General features: G+C 41.0%; 1 protein-coding gene and 1 long non-coding RNA gene across 9 annotated transcripts in view; one reads left to right on the top strand and one right to left on the bottom strand.

Annotated features, from left to right (window-relative positions):
* Positions 1–18,755, top strand: part of LOC114665886 (uncharacterized) — a 53,417-nt gene extending 34,662 nt beyond the window's left edge. The window contains exons 9-19 of one of the 4 annotated variants that reach the window (XM_051919839.1): positions 14–40; positions 120–479; positions 1,074–1,173; positions 1,768–1,958; positions 2,253–2,657; positions 8,132–8,257; positions 8,368–8,504; positions 8,742–9,054; positions 12,519–12,641; positions 12,788–12,924; positions 18,641–18,755. In XM_051919839.1, coding sequence (XP_051775799.1) covers positions 14–40; positions 120–479; positions 1,074–1,173; positions 1,768–1,958; positions 2,253–2,657; positions 8,132–8,257; positions 8,368–8,504; positions 8,742–9,054; positions 12,519–12,641; positions 12,788–12,924; positions 18,641–18,745 — 2,024 coding nt within the window. In that variant the 3' untranslated portion in view covers positions 18,746–18,755. Of the gene's footprint in view, positions 1–13; positions 41–119; positions 580–777; positions 1,174–1,767; positions 1,959–2,252; positions 2,658–8,131; positions 8,258–8,367; positions 8,505–8,741; positions 9,055–12,518; positions 12,642–12,787; positions 12,925–18,640 lie in introns of all 4 variants that reach the window. The other 3 variants (XM_051919831.1, XM_051919837.1, XM_051919842.1) reach the window with 3 other exon arrangements.
* Positions 432–2,421, bottom strand: LOC127526024 (uncharacterized). Of its 5 annotated transcripts, XR_007933646.1 has the most exons (7): positions 2,286–2,421; positions 1,992–2,183; positions 1,398–1,493; positions 1,002–1,097; positions 804–899; positions 606–701; positions 432–503 (listed from the first exon to the last, which is right to left on the bottom strand). It is a non-coding gene; the product is annotated as an uncharacterized LOC127526024 (long non-coding RNA). The 5 variants fall into 5 exon arrangements; XR_007933650.1 differs by lacking the exon at positions 804–899; XR_007933647.1 differs by lacking the exon at positions 1,398–1,493.
* Positions 18,756–19,298: the final 543 nt, after the last annotated feature.

Raw genomic sequence — 19,298 nt, 5'->3', positions numbered from 1 at the left:
TTTTATTTACTAGGTGCTGCCTGTGAATCTTACTCTTTTGGTAAGTAAACATCCTATTTGTGAGGATTTTAAAATATTGAGCAGTATCCACATTGTTTAAAGTGCTGTAATTTTAACAGATAATCCCAGCCAAGAGTTGGATAGCTTAGATGAGACCATCCTGCTGCCACCTTTCTCAAAAGCTGCTGTTCGTGCTCTTAGGAATGTTAATGTAGATGGCAACCATTCCATCTTTTCACTTTTATCTAATATGGAATTTTCTGATATCTTGTCTCCTGCATTCCATGGGAGAGGTTCAAGATCGCTTTCTTTAAACGCTGGAGAAGCAGATTTGACGACTAGTCGTAAAACCAGTATGTATTGGACAACAGAAGCAAAATCATCCAAAGGCATCTTACCCACTAGTACAGGAGACCCTGCAGATGTTTCTACTATAATCTCAAAATCTTCAAATATATTGGCCTTACTCAATGGGTCAGGTACAGAAGAGCCTACGGTTAGTCCTGATGTCAGCAATTTGATAGCCTCAGTCTCAAATTCTCCTGTGGATATTTTATCTCCTCCACCTAGAGGTTCAAGGTCAATCTCTAATAGTACAGAAGAACCCGATATCAGCAATTTGATAGCTTCTCTCTCAAATTCTTCTGCCAATATATTGGCATCTCTCACTGGATTAGGTACAGAAGAGCCTACTGTTAATCCTGAACTCGGCAATTTGATAGCCACGGTCTCAAATTCTCCTGTGGATATTTTATCCCCGCCTCCTAGAGGTTCAAGGTCAATCTCTAATAGTACAGAAGAACCCGATATCAGCAATTTGATAGCCTCTCTCTCCAATTCTTCTGACAATATATTGGCATCTCTCACTGGATTAGGTACAGAAGAGCCTACTGTTAATCCTGAACTCGGCAATTTGATAGCCTCAGTCTCAAATTCTCCTGTGGATATTTCATCTCCTCCACCTAGAGGTTCAAGGTCAATCTCTAATAGTACAGAAGAACCCGATATCAGCAATTTGATAGCTTCTCTCTCCAATTCTTCTGACAATATATTGGCCTTGCTGAATGGATTAGGTACAGAAGAGCCTACTGTTAGTCCTGATGTCGGCAATTTGATAGCCACGGTCTCAAATTCTCCTGTGGATATTTTATCCCCGCCTCCTAGAGGTTCAAGGTCAATCTCTAATAGTACAGAAGAACCCAATATCAGCAATTTGATAGCCTCTCTCTCAAATTCTTCTGCCAATATATTGGCATCTCTCACTGGATTAGGTACAGAAGAGCCTACTGTTAATCCTGAACTCGGCAATTTGATAGCCACGGTCTCAAATTCTCCTGTGGATATTTTATCCCTGCCTCCTAGAGGTTCAAGGTCAATCTCTAATAGTACAGAAGAACCCGATATCAGCAATTTGATAGCCTCTCTCTCCAATTCTTCTGACAATATATTGGCATCTCTCACTGGATTAGGTACAGAAGAGCCTACTGTTAATCCTGAACTCGGCAATTTGATAGCCTCAGTCTCAAATTCTCCTGTGGATATTTTATCTCCTCCACCTAGAAGTTCAAGGTCAATCTCTAATAGTACAGAAGAACCCGGTATCGGCAATTTGATAGCCTCTCTCTCCAATTCTTCTGACAATATATTGGCCTTGTTGAATGGATTAGGTATAGAAGAGCCTACTGTTAATCCTGAACTTGGCAATTTGATAGCCTCGGTCTCCAATTCTCCTGGGGATATTTTATCCCCGCCTCCTAGAGGTTCAAGGTCAATCTCTAATAGTACAGAAGAACCCGATATCAGCAATTTGATAGCTTCTCTCTCCAATTCTTCTGACAATATATTGGCCTTGTTGAATGGATTAGGTACAGAAGAGCCTACTGTTAGTCCTGAACTCGGCAATTTGATAGCCACGGTCTCAAATTCTCCTGGGGATATTTTATCCCCGCCTCCTAGAGGTTCACGGTCAATCTCTAATAGTACAGAAGAACCCGATATCAGCAATTTGATAGCTTCTCTCTCAAATTCTTCTGACAATATATTGGCGTCTCTCACTGGATTAGGTACAGAAGAGCCTACTGTTAGTCCTGATGTCAGTAATCTAAAAGCTTCTCTCTCCAATTCTTCTGACAATATATTGGCCTTGCTGAATGGATTAGGTACAGAAGAGCCTACTGTTAGTCCTGAACTCGGCAATTTGATAGCCACGGTCTCAAATTCTCCTGTGGATATTTTATCCCCGCCTCCTAGAGGTTCAAGGTCAATCTCTAATAGTACAGAAGAACCCAATATCAACAATTTGATAGCCTCTCTCTCAAATTCTTCTGACAATATATTGGCCTTGTTGAATGGATTAGGTACAGAATGGCCTACAGATGTGTCTGCTGTTAGTCCTGGTGTCAGTTCTATGGCTGCTGCTTCAAATTCATCTGTGAATATCCTGGCATCACTTGATGGATTAGGGTTGCTCTCCCCTTTGAGTACAGAGGGGTTGTCAGAGGCCCAGCTCCTGCATTCTTGTAATTTTGAGCTGAATCTCTGTGGATGGAAGCATTGGCCAAATGGGGACTTTGAGTGGACTCTTTCCCGGGAAAGGCCAGAAGAATTTGAGAAAAACAGCCTGCCAAATGGTGAAACCAGCTGTCGCAACTTTGCAGGTATGTTTCTTTTTTGTGGCAATGTGGTGTCCAAGTCCTAAATTTTAACATGCAAATATTTAGAGATTTGAACTCAATCTGACAGTTTGGCCCTGGTTGGAGACCCCTGCTCTACACCCATTGAAGTTTGACATTAGTAACAATTATCTGAGCTCTCATGCATCCATGACTTTCCTCCTTCTTCCTTGCTCTGATTTTTGTCTTTGTTAAACCTCCTGTTTATGTATGTACAGTGCATCCAGAAAGTATTCACAGTGCATCACTTTTTCCACCGTTTGTTGCAGCCTTGTTCCAAAATGGATTAAATTCACTTTTTTCCTTAGAATTCTACACACAACACCCCATAATGACAACGTGTAAAAAGTTTACTTGGGGTTTTTGCAATTTTATTAAAAATAAAAAAACTGAGATCACATGTACATAAGTATTCACAGCCTTTGCTCAATACTTTGTCGATGCACCTTTGGCAGCAATTACAGCCTCAAGTCTTTTTGAATATGATGCCACAAGCTTGGCACACCTATCCTTGGCCAGTTTCGCCCATTCCTCTTTGCAGCACCTCAAGCTCCATCAGGTTGGATGGGAAGCGTCGGTGCACAGCCATTTTAAGATCTCTCCAGAGATGTTCAGATTCATGTCTGGGCTCTGGCTGGGCCACTCAAGGACATTCACAGTTGTCCTGAAGCCACTCCTTTGATATCTTGGCTGTGTGCTTCGGGTCGTTGTCCTGCTGAAAGATGAACCGTCACCCCAGTCTGAAGTAGAGTGCTCTGGAGCAGGATGTCTCTGTACATTGCTGCAGTCATCTTTCCCTTTATCCTAAATAGTCTCCCAGTTCCTGCCACTGAAAAACATCCCCACAGCATGATGCTGCCACTACCATGCTTCACTGTAGGGATGGTGCCAGGTTTCCTCCAAACGTGACGCCTAGCATTCACACCAGAGTTCATCAGACCAGAGAATTTTTTTTCTCATGGTCTGTGTCCTTCAGGTGCCTTTTGGCAAGCTCCAGGCGGGCTGCCATGTACCTTTTACTAGGGAGTGGCTTCCGTCTGGTCCCTCTATCATACAGGCCTGATTGGTGGATTGCTGCAGAGATTGTTGTCCTTCTGGAAGGTTCTCCTCTCTCCAGAGGACCTCTGGAGCTCAGACAGTGACAATCAGGTTCTTGGTCACCTCCCTGACTAAGGCCCTTCTCCCTCGATCGCTCAGTTTTAGATGGCCGGCCAGCTCTAGGAAGAGTCCTGGTGGTTTAGAACTTCTCCCATTTATGGAAGATGGAGCCCACTATGCTCATTGGGATCTTTTAAAGCAGCAGAAATTTTTCTGTAACCTTCCCCAGATTTGTGCCTCGAGACAATCCTGTCTTGGAGGTCTACAGACAATTCCTTTGACTTCATGCTTGGTTTGTGCTCTAACATGAATTGTCAACTGTGGGGCCTTTATATAGACAGGTGTGTGCCTTTCCAAATCATGTCCAGTCAACTGAATTTACCGCAGGTGGACTCCAATTAAGCTGCAGAAACATCTCCAGGATGATCCGGGGAAACCGGATGCACTTGAGCTCAATTTCAAGCTTCATGGCAAAGGCTGTGAACACTTATGTACATGTGCTTTCTCAATTTTTTTTTATTTATAAATTTGCAAAAACCTCAAACTTTTTATGTTGTCATTATGGGGTGTTGTGTGTAGAATTCTGAGGGGGGAAAAATGAATTTAATCCATTTTGGAATAAGGCTGTAACATAACAAAATGTAGAAAAAGTGATGCGCTGTGAATACTTTCCAGATGCACTGTATGGGCCCAAATTTTGTACCATTTAAGTAAAATGACAAATGTAAACTCCATGGGGTAAATTAGGATCACTGTATTACTAGTTACCAGACAGTTGGGCAACTACAGCAGATGTAGTAAGGGAGATGGCAAGAAAGGTGCTTTGTGACCTCTGGACAGAGGAAGGAGGAAAAGGAAATCTGGTGGTGGAATGGGGAAGTACAGGAGAGTTTAGAGGAAGAGGATGATGAAGGGGGATAGTCGGAGATGCAGAAAGTAGATGAGTACAAGAAGATGAGTAAGGTGACACGAGAGGTGGCAAAGGCTAAAGAAAAGGCGTATGAGAGGCTGGACACTAAGGAGGGAGAAATGTACCTGTACAGATTCTCTAGACAGGGACCGAGCTGGGAAAGATGTGCAGCAGGTTAAGGTGATGAAGGATAAAGATGGAACATACTCTGAAGCAGGGAGAGTGTTGAGCAGATGGAAAGCACTTTGAGAGGATGAAGAGAAAGTTGGAGGATAGTGAATCATGTAGTTCAACATATTAGCAAGGATGAAGTACTGTAAGGACGGCTATACTGTATATAAAAAAAGGCTGTTGGTCCAGACATACTTGTGGAAGCGTGGAGATGTTGGCAGTGGAGCTTTTAACCAGATTGTTTAATGGAATCTTGGAAAATGAGAGGATGTTGGAGGAGTGAAGTGTACTGGTGCAGATTATTTTAAGGGGATGTTCAAAACTGTAGTAACTACAGGGGGTTAAAATTGATGAACCTCAGCATGAACTTATGGGGTAAGTAGTGGAAACTAGGTTAAGAAGTTAGGTGATTAGTGAACAGCAGTATGATTTCATGCCAAGAAATAGCACCACAGAAGAGCTGTTTGCGGAGGGTTTTGATAGAGAAGGCCAAAAGGAGTTGCTTTGAGTCTTTGTGGACCTGGAGAAAGCATGATAGGGTGCCTCAAGAGGAGCTGTGGTATTGTATGAGGAAGTCGGGAGTGGCAGAGACATTTGTAGAGTGGTACAGGATATGTACGAGGAAAGTGCGACAGTGGTGAGGTCTGCGGTGGGAGTGACAGATGCATTCAAGGTGGAGGTGGGATTACATCGGGGATCGGCTCTGAGCCCTTATTTGCTATGGTGGACAGGTTGACAGATGAGATTAGACAGGAGTCCCCATGGACTGATGGTTGCCAATGACATTGTGATCTGTAGTGATTTAGTAGGGAGCGGGTTGAGACCCTAGAGGTGAAGAGATGCTCTGAAGCGAGGCATGAAGGTCAGTTGGAACAAAACAGAATACATGTGTAAATGAGAGGGAGGTCGGTGGAATGGTGAGGATGCAAGGAGTAGAGTTGTTAAAGGTGGAGGAGTTTAAATACTTGGATCAACAGTACAGAGTAATGGGGATTTATGGAAGAGGTAAGTGCTGGCAGGGTGGAATGGGTGAAGTGTCGGGAGTAACTTGTGACCGACTGGTATCCTAGAGTGAAAGGGAAGGTCTACAGGACGGTAGTAAGATCAGCTGTTATATGGGTTGGAGATGGTGGCACTGACCAAAAAGCAGGAGACTACATCTTTAACTCTGCTACTTCCAGCTGTAAGATTTGCACTAGGTGTGATGGACCGGATTAGAAATGAGTGCCTCCCAACCATCCAACTTGAGCTGACCCTCTAGTGCAAAGTCCAAGATTGTGTTGGTTTGGACTTGCAGAGGAGAGATGCCGAGTATATTGGGGGAAGGCTGTTAAGAGCTGCCAGGAAAAGAGGAAGGCCTAGGAGGAGGTTTATGGATGTGGGGAGAGGACATCCTTGATGAAATTCTGGTAATTTTTAACAAGCAAGCCCTAAAGAGATGACACCTTAAGCTTATCATTTTGTTACTTGTACTCTGCTCTCCTTTGTGTTTCTCTAAGGGCCTTGGTGACATTTTAATCCTGGCTCAAATTTTCAGTTGTTGCTCTACTGAAGGCTAGGCATTCAGTCTAAAATAGTGAAGTGGAATTAAACAATGGTCTTCTGCACTTAAGTGAGAGGCCTGTCATTTTTCATAATTGTTTGAAATGACACTTGTGTTGCATCATGGCTACTCCTGCATAATACACCATTAGAAGGACAAATTGTGGCCATGAATGGATGCACCTTGTTAAAATGCTGATTAGGCCGTGGCATTCAAATGGTGATTGATATTAAAGGGGCCCAAAGTGTGCTAACAAACCCCTCCCCCAATGATTACTCTTTGCCACTATCTGTCTGGACCATTGTCATAGGGTGGATTGGATGGCTGGATTCTTACTGTTGGTGCCAAATTCTGATCCTAATAGCTGTCTCCCCAGAAATTGAAATTAATCAGACCAGAATGTTTTGCCTTCAACTGTGCAGTTTTGATGAGCCTATATCCACTGCAGTGTCAGATTTCAACTTTGTGGACAGGAGTTGAACATGATTGTGTTCTGCTGTTGTAGCCCATCCACCTAAAGATTAAACTTGCTGTACATTTTGATGTCTTTTTCTGCACACCAGTTGTCTAGGCTGGTTGGAGGTTTTATGATTAAGGATTATTTTAATCCTTAGATTTTCAGTCTAGGGTATATATTTTCAAATGAAAATCCATAGAGATCAGCAGTTGTGTAAATCATACCAGTCTTATTTGTTTTCAACATTCTAGTGTTTGACAGATAACTGAAGCTCCTAAACTGTGTCTGCAGGATTTTCTGTTGTGGTGCTGCCATGTGATTAGCTGGTTGGATAATTGCTTGGATAAGCAGATGTTCCTAATTTGCTCAGTAAATGTTAGTATGGTGGTGATGTTTCAAGGCTTGGCACAAGTTCTCTGATGCAGAGGTCTGCCCCCACTATAAAGATTTGATCACAATGGTCAAATTCCCAACAAAACTGAAGTCCATGCCTGGTAACATGACAATCGTGCATTGCCATTTTTGAAAAATTTGGTTCCCCATTGTTATGAAGCCCAGATTTATACACTTAGTCTTCCGGTACTGCTGGTTCAACTTTGTGTTGGATGAGTGGTTGCTCAAGGAGTCCTGAATGAGGCACATTACCTGCATTGAGGGAGCATCCATTACAGCACTGCAGCCATGTAGAGTGATTTCCCTGATGGTGATCTGGTTCACAGGATCCTCATTGTGGATGGGTCAGGCCAAGGGAACACCCATGTAACACCTGGCTGTGGCACAGTTATTTCTAGAGAGTGGCACCGAACCACTTGTCTGCCTCAAGGGATGGCCACCTTTGGATACTGAGCTGTTTTGTAGTGAGGTGGGCATGGCAATGCACTGTACCAGTGTATGCTCCCCAACATGTAGTTCTCCCAAAACTAGATATATTAGTGATCATTTTCAGGTGGGTGTAAAGCCAATATGAACTGTTTAAGACCTAGTCCACAGTTTTTAAAATGCACAAGTCCTACATTTATCAAGGTCTAAAGAATTAGAAATGTATATCTCATTATGGTTCTTTCCATTCAGTATTTCATCCCTTTTCTAAATCCTCTGCTTTTGACTACAAAACTGACTTGACCAGGTAGGTTCTGCAGTGTTTGGTGTGGTGTTGGGTTTTTTTTTTGTTTTTTTTCCCCCTCCTCTCTCCATAAGTTTAGTACTTGTGCATATCTTAAGTTAGCAAGCACTTGGCACAATCATGTAATACTTGGAGACCAACTGTTGTCTGCTCTTAGGTCAGTACCTCTACCTTCGACCACCATTCCTTTTAGAGAGGGTCCAAACTGCTGTCCTGGTCAGTCCAGTTTTCCAAGGCTCCAAATGCTTTTCCTTCTGGTACAGTGTGTTTGGACAAGGAGTGAGTGAGTATAGATTTCTTTTCTTCAGCATCCGCTGCTGCTGTTGTTTTTTGCTAGAAACCTGGGCTAGATACAGGACTTAAATTTTTTTTTTTTTCCTTTTTTTGATTTAGAAATACTTGCCATCCATCTACAGTATCTGCATTCCCCAGACAGCTGGCACAAGCTATGGTCTGTTGAGAGAGCTATGACCCGAACATGGTACTTTGAAAAACTAGACATCTTGATGGATGCAGATATAAAATTCCAGGTGAGGAAGTGAAATGTGTGAAAATAGGATTAAGTGTTGAGCGCATCAATATTTCATCTGCTCAGATTATACATTAAAAGTTGAATTGTCCTCCATTGTGCTAAACTCCCATCCGCAATGTTTGCTTGGTAAACCTTTCTGGTGTTCAGTCATCTCCATTGCTTTATTTTATTCAAAGTTGAGCAGAGCACTCCTTCAGCCAAATGTTTTAACTATGTACTTATTGTATTCTTGCAGATTATTCTTGAGGGGACCCTTTCAAATGTTAATGGGGATGCTGCTATAGATGACATAGTAGTGTCTGGCTATGGATGCGAGGAGTTTTCTGCCCATCCCAGTCCTAGTGCAGTCTCTGGCTTGTTGAGCACTAGTTACCCTGCATTGCCACTTTCTAATGATTCAGATACACTGTTTTGTGACTTTGAAAACAATTTGTGTGGATGGCAACTGTGTTCCCAAGGTGACCTTAACTGGGTATTGCATCATGAAAGATCACTAGATACAGCTACCCTGCTGAACACTTCTCTCAGTGGATGTTCAATGTTCCAAGGTACATTAGATTTAGTTGTTCAGAATTGCTAAACTTGCCTAGGTGGTTGGCGTTGTATTTAAAACTGCCATGAATGATCAATTTGAAGTGTGCCCATACTGAATGTTCAAAACCTCATAATCAAGGTTTTAAAATTGGGCTACCTGAATTAGCTTCCTGATGACCAATGAAAGCATCCAGAAGTCAAATGGTGGATTCAGGCTTGCAGAGTAACTAAAGCACTGACTTGATAACTAACTCTGCATGCTGCCATGCCACTTTAAGTCAATCATCTCCCCATTGATTTCTGTTCTAAACTTTACAAAATCAGACCTAAAAAAAATCACAAACCTTTGGGGAAAGGATGTAAGCTGTCAGATGTCGGCTTCGAGTTCTTCCTACAATTTAATGTAAAGAGCTAACAAATTTTAATTTACTTGTAATATGCTTTTTCCAGTTTACAACTAGTTCAAGATATACCTTCTAATTGTACTTGATTGCATCTTCAATGTCATTCCAGGGTCCTTTTGTTTTCAGGTCTTTCAATATCATACCTTTGCCCAGCAGACCCCATTGGGGTGGTTGTCCTGCCTCCCATCTCAACACCAGCCTCCTACAGGTTGGATCTCTTGATCCATAACCACCTAGTGACTTTCTGTGGTTTGTCACTCCTAGCCCTATTCTTTGCCTCTACCATTATTCCCTAATCTAAACACCCTGCAAAGCAAAACCCTGGCAACTCGCACCAAATACTAATCTGATGCTACTCCATGTGCACCTAGTATTTTGGCTTTCTTTTGCCTCTGTTCTTCCCAAGGCATTTTTGTAGTTTTAAATGTTAACTCCACAGTGACATCTGAAAAAATGATCAAATGTGTCCAGTGTGCGGTTGTTTAAAAATCTTTTTAGCTGCTTGACCAGATCTATTCTCCTGCCAATTGGAGGCTGTACAGAGGAGACCAGTCCTAGATTTTGCTTAGGCATGGTGGTTTTTCCAGCCTTGAGTCTTCAGTGGATGTCTTGTGGTGATTGCTGTGATTTAAATCGTCCGTGACAGCTATGGTGTCTAGTCGTAGCTTTCTCCAAGTGCTTTTGGACAGCTACTAAGGAGGTGTTCCAATGAATTATACCCAGAGCAGATGGGTCAAGCAGCTCTTGCAATTTCTCCAGGTAAAGGTTCAAAGGAGGGCTTTGACAAACATAAATACAATGACTGTATACATGCCGGATGTTATCCTGTGTTGCACATCACCCTCCCACCTGTCTGATCCCTGCTGCCTATGCCCCAACTATACTATTTACTTGCCCAACCTGCTCTGACTTCCTAATAGTTATCTTTGCTTTGGGTCTTTCTGACCAGGTGTTAGGCTTTCCCTCTTGCCACAGATTCTACTAGCTTTTTGCCTTGAGCAAAATTCTGCCATTTCCTGCCCATTCATACTTCCCCTGAAGATGCTTTCCAGTTCCTGGAATGACAGATCTAGTAACCAGAAAGATGGGCATTTGCCATTTTTTTAAGGTGGATTACAAAAGATGTGTAGAGAGAGTTGGAAAGCACACATGGTGTGAGAGCCAGTTTAATTTAAACAAAGGTGTTGGTCTTGGCATGCCCAAGCAAGCAGACTAAAGGGCTACTGAATGTGGCCAAGCTTGCTTAACTGACTCTGGTATAAGGGTTTATTTCTTTTACATCTCTAATTGAGAGCCTAGAAATTTTTCAAAAGCAGTAGGCTTGTTCTAGGAGCCCCTGTTCTGCTGGTCTTACTCTTGATTTAAAGGTTTAGGTAGGGTTGAGCTCCCTTTAAAATTTTGTGGTATCTGCCATAAATGTACCTTATTGGGAGGTTGCATAGAACATAAATGTACTTGGCCATAATTCACTTTCAGAGAGAAAATGCACTCGTACAGTGTACATGTAAGGCTGATTTTAAGAAGCACTATACATTAGTATCCATTTTGACAATTTCTAACTCTTTTTATACAGTCTGCTGGCTGCACACTGAGCCCCAGTGCTCCACGTAACACACCTTGGAGGATAAACTGGTGGCTGATGGTACTCTAGTATGGGTCAGCATTAGTTATTTAGGCCTCTAAACTGATAGCCTTTTGTTACTGTGGCCAGTCAATTTTGGGTCAGTCCTGTAATGAATACTGGAATAAACTGATGATGATTTCTCTGGCAGGTGATTTATTGTAGAACCATACTTGGGCCACTATGAACTAGCAGGACATCCCCAACACTTGCTCGCACAAACCTGCTATGACACTTTTTATAATTTGGTTCACTGTGTACTTCTGTTCTTGGAGGCTAACTTAGTCAGATTATGCCCTTACTTAGTTTTGAGATGCTAATATAATTTTTGCCTTCTCTCATTGCCAAACTACATTAAACTTGGTTTAATTTGCAGCCCTTGCCCTAATTATGCCCAGAACATTTCTGACAAGTTCTTGGTTGAGAGCCTATTCACAGTTCTGTCAAATCACCCAGTTCCAGTTATACAAGGGGGAGCTGCCTCAGAGATTCCTTGGCTGGAGTATTGATAGTTGCTCTCTTGGTCTCAAACATTCTACCCCTGTGAAATTGGTCTTGGCAAGATTGTTGAAGACTTAACTAAATTGTTTGACTAAGAACAGTTGGAAGTTGAAACGTTAGTGGCTTACACACATCCTTTGTGTTAAGTCCGTTTCAGGTAAGAGACTGACCTTTTAAAGGTAAGATACTTGCATCGCCCTACTTAAGCACAGGATTATTAGCAAGTAGGATGCTGCTTTATCCATTTTGACAATGTCTGTGTCACTTAATGTTTGTCCATGTGTTGGGGACCCTGACTTGTGATATGGGCAATCAGCCCAGCTTCGGAGTCACCGTGGGGAAATTTTATTAAAGGATGATTGCTTTAGAACTAAATGTTTCAAATTGTGAGGACTGAGGAAATTCTGTTTCTTGGAGAGCAGAACAGTCTGATAGGAGTCTATGGTGGTAAACACTGGACCATTCAAAAATGCATTTTGTACAGAAGTGCATGTATTTGCTGAAGACTGGATTCTTGACCAATGAATATAACGTGGTTATTCTGTTCAAAAGCTCGGTCTGTTGTGAATTTGTAGATCAATTGAATTTTTTAAGAGGTATTAACTGTGTGTATTAGCATATTGCAGGATTACTTGGTGTGGATTGTCATGTGAGCAACTCTCTCTCCTCCCTAAATCTCGGGCACTTTTTGATATGGGTGCCATAAGCTCCTTTCCCTATAAAAATGTTTTTTGGTTCTCCATCAAAACATGGATTCCCCAACCCCGCTGCCAATACTAGAATACCTGGGTAGAAAAAACCTTGGAACCAGTTACAATTTGTGCAAGTTGTCCTTAAAACCTTGCAACTATAAGGTGGTTTAGGAATGAGTTGTAATGGCTCTTCTCTTATGGGGCATTTTTTCCCCCCCTTTGTACTCCAAATGGCTTAAGTAGGTTCTTGTTCTTCTCAGGCCAGTACCTTTATGCTGAAGTAACATCTTCCCATTTGGGCAATCGAGCCCTCCTAGCCAGCCCTCACTTCCAGGGATCCAGGTGCATGTCCTTCTGGTACAGTATGTTTGGCAATGACTTCGGTAAGTATAGTTTTATTACCTTAAGGTTTTATTCCATCTGTTTAAGCCTCTAAATATTTGTTGGCAATTTTTTTGGTTGGTGTCGATGGTAATGGCACATTCATGAGGCAATTAATTCCCTTTGACTGATTATCCATTGTATTTAGGGTCACTTAATGTGTATGTCCAGTATGCAAAATCCCCAGACACCTGGAACAAAGTGTGGTCGTCAAAGGGCAGCAACAGCCGGAAGTGGTATTTAGCAGAATTGGATTTGTTCATTCAGCCCCATGAAGTTTTCCAGGTGAGTAGGTAGCTTGTGGGAATAAGGTTTAATATCCTACTGTAGATCAATGTAGCATCTCTGCAAGATCAAAGTTTGCCTTTTTTTTTTTATAACACCTTGGTAGCAAAAGATCAAGATTTAATTTTTTGAAATAGCCTAATTAAAGGTGTAGTTGAGAACAAAGATGATTGCTCTTATGAAGAACCGTCCAAAACTTAAGGAATCTGGCAGTCAGTTTGCAAAACTGCAAATCCTTAACCTTGAAGTAAGGGGTTTCCTGGTTCAGAATTTAGCTCTGGGTATGATGTGGCACCAACACTCACGGAGACTGCCAGAGACCGCAGATTTCACGACAGGCTCTTTTGTTACTAACAAAGACGGCTGCTTTTTTTAGGTTTCCTGAAACTAAGTGTGGGCTTGGCATAATTTTTTTTGCATCCTATTATGATTGGTGGCTGTTTTTTCGTCCAATTATACTAAAACTTTTTGTTACAACATGTTAAAGGTATTTGTTTTATGAAATCCTGGCCTCAAGTATTTGTTCTGAATTTCATTACTTTTGATACTTTTGGTATAACAGGATTTGACCTGTAAAATATCTCCATACTTTTGTAATTTTAAGTTTTAAATGTTAATGTGAGCCTTGCTTGTTTAAATTCTTTAGCATATGTCCATCAAATCTATGATATATGGTGGTTCTTCGGGGTGCCCTGCCTCAGTCCATGAAAATGACTTGTATGCTTTCAACTGAATGCTAAAAAAGCAAACTTTATTTACTAATCAATTATCTTAATCCTGAGAACCTTGCCATTTGGATTTTTGTATGATCTAGTAATTCTAATTTTCATTTTGAATGATTTTAATACACTAGCCTGTCCTGGAGAGTGGCAAATCTGCACTTCAGACAAAATGTAAACCTATTCAGACACCACTAAATTCATTCAGTCCTAGCATTAGGTAAATCTAACCTTGGGTTACTTGGATGATGAACAAAACTGGTCCTTTTCTGTTCAAACATTGCATGTGGTTTTCTACCTTCCCTGCTTAGTTATATCAAGTGCATTCATGAAGTACCTCTGCCATATACTGCATGTCGGCAGAACCTTTAACACAGTCCTTGAAGCATCAAAATTTATGAGAGCATGCTGAAATCAAATTGCATTACAACTGCTGAAGTTTGTTTTTCAAAATCATTATGGTAGTTGCAAGAATGAACGTTTGTCAGATTGAGCTTTTAGACACCTAAAATATGGACTCGTTTCCTAATGGCTTTCTTGAAGAATATATTTTTAATCCGAATGGACACTTGCAGTTTTAAACCACCCTTGCTCAGCGTCGGTCTTGAACACACACGCAGGGAACATTTGAAGTGCATGCAAAGGATAAGTAGAATCTGGGCTCTAAATGTGATCACGCCTCAGTTTTGGCCAATTACAGTAAATTTCATATTTGGGTTTTATTGATCTTGCCGGTTTTCACATTTTAAAATGCTAAGCCACTTTAATTCAACTTAAATTTTCTTGCTGGGCAGGGGTTGAGCATGGCATGTAACTTTTGCATACTGAAATGACTCTCCTCATAATGGGCCTCGGCAATGCTTAAGGAGTGTCCCAATCCTGTCCCTGGGGGTTTAGCCTTTGAAGAATAACTGTCTTGTAGCTTTACATATTCTTGCTGGGATTTTAAATCCTTTCCAATTATTATAGTTAAATCTTTCAAATAGCTTCCCATTACAAAAAGATTCAAATTCTACTAGCAGCAGAATTAATAAAATGTCAACACGGAGATCATCTTGTATAATACGGTACCGTGACTGTCAGTTTGTCCAGGATTTTAAATCGCCTGTAGCTCGCAAACCGGCTACAGTAATAGTTTGACCTATTGACCTGAAATTTGGTGTTCACATACTACATGACCTCTATCAGCTTTCGGGTAATTGACCTCTAAGGTGATCCCTCTTTATTTTTATTGTAGAATCCACTATCCACGGCAGCCGGCAAGGTGGCTGTGCAGCGCATGTATGGGCGCCATTGCCCTTCCCTACCACCTTCACTGTCACTTCCCCTACCTATTCATATCTTAAATCATTCTTGAGACAGATTGCAGAATTGAGTGACAGTGTATTTTCCTTAATTTTCCACTTAAGCGAAGTAATTGCAACACAAATACTGACTTTAATTAGAGAAGCAGGCTGCTAGGGTGGAGAAAAGAGCTGCTCAGGAAGCAGCAAGCCCATCAACCCCTGAGCAAACGAATGCTAAATGTACAAAGTATGAAAACGAGGAATTGTGTGTATTCACTGCACATTATCATGCAGTATGCTGTTACTGGTATATAATATTGTACAATGTGGAGAGCTAATCAAAGGAATGATTTGCAGTCATTACTAAGCGGTTAATAGCAAAATCCTGAAAAGTACAAATCAAGAAGCTAAATTAGAGCTGAAAAGTAAAGGTAGTTTTACTCCTGGATATTTGAAATGAGATGCCGATTTGTACATTTTCTTAAGGCAAATGTGTGAATTTGGTTTTATTTCTGAAAATATCCAGTTTAAGAGGTGTGTGTGGTCCCCCCCCCCCCCCAAAAAAAAAAGTGCACGAAATTTTCCATGCAAAAAGGCAACTATTCAATTTGCTGTTGCAATATCTCATCTAGACACTTAAGACAATGGAAACAACCATTACTCGTTAACAAGCTACCAAAGCAAACTGTTAGTGCTTCTTGGCTGCAGTCCTTGGTTTAAAACTGAATCGTGTACTTTAGGAAATCGGAAGTTCTGCAGATCTTTTATTTCCTTTAAGGATTTTGAGGACCTAATCCAGGTTGTCCATCTGCTTTGCTCAAGACTAAACTGGTTTAATTCAGAGTCTGGAGTACAACATCCTTGGGTGGTCTTAGCGCAGCTTCAGATGCTACAATGAGTTGTGGGGTGGTTTTGTGCAGTGCCCAGGATTCTGCACACTGCTCCACATGTGGTCTCACTAGTGCATTATATAGTCTGGTTGTATCAAACTGATTACAAAAAAGATTATGCTCAAAGATTTAATTTGGCTTTTTATAGATTCTGCACTTTAAGATGAGCATGGTCATGGAAAAACCCCAAATCCTTCAGCGGTTGCTATGTGTAGAATAGTCTTCCATATTTTATAAATTACTTTCCTTTTACCCATATGTTGCACCTTTCTTCATTAATCTGCATTTTCCAAATGTTCACCCAGTTCTACAGCTTGTCCCACTTAATCTGTTTTTCACACTAACCTGCTTTATTCTCAAGATAAGAAAATGCAAAGTTTTCCCAGGCTGCCATCCACCAACTGGGTGCTCCCCTGCCATAATATTGGGGTGCATAAAGTGTGCTTGGTTGGGCGAGTTCGACAGCAGGGTAATCCTATCGAACACCAGCAGCCTGCGGTATGTTGGACTTTTTATTTCGGATTCCTTTAAGAAAATTAGCTTGGAAAGTTTGTATCCCTTAAATACTGCAAAGCATGCCTTGGCATTAAATGAAGTGGAACCATTTTGACTATCTTCAAAAATATCCCCCATATGTTGCATTAGGGTAAACCTTGACTTTAAACAAACTGTGTGTTACCATGTGAAGATTGACCTGTGCTTTGTCCCCAGTGCTCCCCAGTTAGACTCTGGCTTCAGAGCTCTAAATTGCATTAACTGGCTTGAGAATTTGTGGATAAATGGATGGGGCAGTAGAGTATAAGCACTTGGGTCACTCATTGAGAAACTTGAATGAGATGTGCTTCATTAAGTTGTTGAAGCTGCAATTAAGAGCTTGCCATCTTTATTTATTTGCTTGATTTAAAGGGTTGTCTTCATCTAGCTCTTCAATTTTAAATATCTCCTTCAAACTGACATTACACAAACCTGTATAATTAGGAAGTCTATTGTAGTGCTCTTAAGCATTTAAACTCTTTAGTTGTCAGTTACCATTTCAGTCAATTACCAATGTTTGTTCGTCCGCCCACCCACCCCTTCTCCTCCATCTTAAACAGGACTTTCATCCTCGGCATAAAATTCCTGGCCAGGCAGGCTGAAGGCTTCTTCCCCATTAATAGCAGCTTCATGAAGTACCTAAAGCTGCTGTCACAGATGCAGCTCTTATGCAAAGCTGTCTTCTCTTTTAGAACCAGTATAAAGTTTACTGGACTGTGTGCTTCTTTATAGAGCCATTGCTTGGCAAAGCCATTCGGCACTCTGGTTTATGCAGCAAGAGTCCTTTTCAAATTTAGAACCCAGTGGTATTTAACACATTTTATTCATTCACAACTTATGGATCTTAATACTGTAAAGGGTCTTCTGGAACCTTCCTGTTTCACTTGTTTTCCAAATGGTTTCCCTATGGCATTGCTCCGAACTTTTATCATGACTGTAGGTAGCATGTAACTGCTTGCCATGTCCATATGGGATTTTTGCAGGTTTGAGTTCAATGTGGCCCCTCAAACTTTCCTACTCCAGTCTCGTATCCAGTACTTGTGGGGAAGGCTCTGCTATACATTGTTGAATTAGATTGAGTTTTGGAATGTCTCCGCTTCCAGTTTGACACTGGACTAAGCTGCGATTTGGCTGTGGATGGCCATTTCTCTTCTCCCACCCACCCCCCAGATGCTGTAATTCCTTCCACATACCTGACAATTGTAATGTCAGATTCAACTTATGACATGCAAGTGGGTATGTACACTACAGTAGGCCCATCAATGCACTGGTGTCCAAGGTATGGTTTTAGCACCACATCCTCTGCTATTTGAAGTGGTTCTGGTATTCTTCCATCCTGGCCTGGATGGACATGTTAATGTGTAATTCATAGTGCTGATGCCCCCAGCCAGTGTAGGCCTTTATAGGCTAAACAAAATGGATGAGTGTATAACGGTTAGATGACTTATTGTGGTGATTATCTGCAAAACTGTTTTGCTCCATTTAGAACTTTGATTCTTGGTCCCTGAATGTCACTGTGTTCATTTTTAAGATCTGCTGTGAAATGGGCTTGTTCCAATTGATTGACTTTACAATCTGATTTATAGAAATGTTTTCTAATTTCTTTCCCAACTTTTATAGCACAGCTTTCCATTTTTTTCATCTTAGCTGAAATTAAACGAAGTACAAGAATTTTCGACTATTTGAATTACATTAACTAGCAAGCTAATTCTGAAGATTCTCTTCTAAACATTTTGTCAAACCAAGAGTGGGGATTTTATGGGTAGGGCAGTAAGTCTGCTTAGGGTCACAGAACACTCTCTTTAGACACTCGCTCTCAAAACCGTTGGGGATTTGTCATGGCAAAAATGAATTCAGAATTGTTCCTACTGTTTTAAATTGCATATTTCATTTAAAGTATTGGCATCTAAACAGGTTAATGTGCCAGCTTGAAGCTACTGTGGTACTCCTGGACAAGTTGGCAGTAGTCAGTCACCTTGTCACTCTACATGTCATCTTAGACTTAAGAGCTTCAACAGGTTTCTTTAAAATGTGATCAAGGGTATGGGTAAGCCGTCAAATGGGGGTGCCGAAGTCCTAGTTTGTTCAATTTTATTATGCAGTCCTTTGTCACTTAGACATACTCTTAATTTTCAGTGCTTCCATTCAGCCAATGGGTTTAAAATATCACTTCACTCTTGACTGCCTCATGGTTTGGTTTAGCCAAACCAGTGAAATCTGAAGCTGCATTTTTCTGTAAAACTGGACAAGTTTTGAAATCTAAGCAGTCTCCTCCTGTTCTCTGCAGATCATTCTGGAATGGACTACTGAAAGGTGTTGTGGCAATGTTGCAGTTGATGATCTGTTTGTCACTAGCCATCATTGTAATGTGAAGACGACACATGAGCCATGAAAAGAAAAATGAGATTGTAAGATAATAAATTTCATAATTTTAATTCCTTTTGGGTATTTGGTGTTTTGAAACAATATTGTACAAACTTTCATAATTTAAAGAGTGAAGTATTAATAGTAGCTTGGAGTTATCCAAAAAGCTCAATTGCTATGGTAGCCCAAATCACAAAGGGAACCGCTAACAAAAAAACCCCTCTTGACTCGTCTACAGAATTCTGGACTTCAACAACTTTGCAACTTAAATTACTGTTTAAAAACCACAGATCAATTTAGCCCAAATGCCTAATAAAACTGAGGAGAAGCACATTGCATTCCTGACCTCTCCACATTAAACTTGGAACCTAAAGTGCTAACAAAAGTAAAACTGCCATTTTCCAGTCTGCTTATCCACAGTATTATATGTGCATGTCCACACTTGGTAGGCTAAATAGAACTATCCATGATAAGAGTGTCTAATAAAAAATGTGAGTAACCAGGAGAGAATCTGCACAGATGTAGGTAAAATGTGAAATCTCAACACCATTGTGGAGGTGTGGGATTTGAACCAGAGGTTC

The sequence above is a fragment of the Erpetoichthys calabaricus genome, chromosome 1 (assembly GCF_900747795.2).
Source record: "Erpetoichthys calabaricus chromosome 1, fErpCal1.3, whole genome shotgun sequence".
In the NCBI taxonomy this organism is placed as follows: Eukaryota; Metazoa; Chordata; class Cladistia; order Polypteriformes; family Polypteridae; genus Erpetoichthys; species Erpetoichthys calabaricus.
This window is presented reverse-complemented; position numbering and strand designations above follow the sequence as displayed.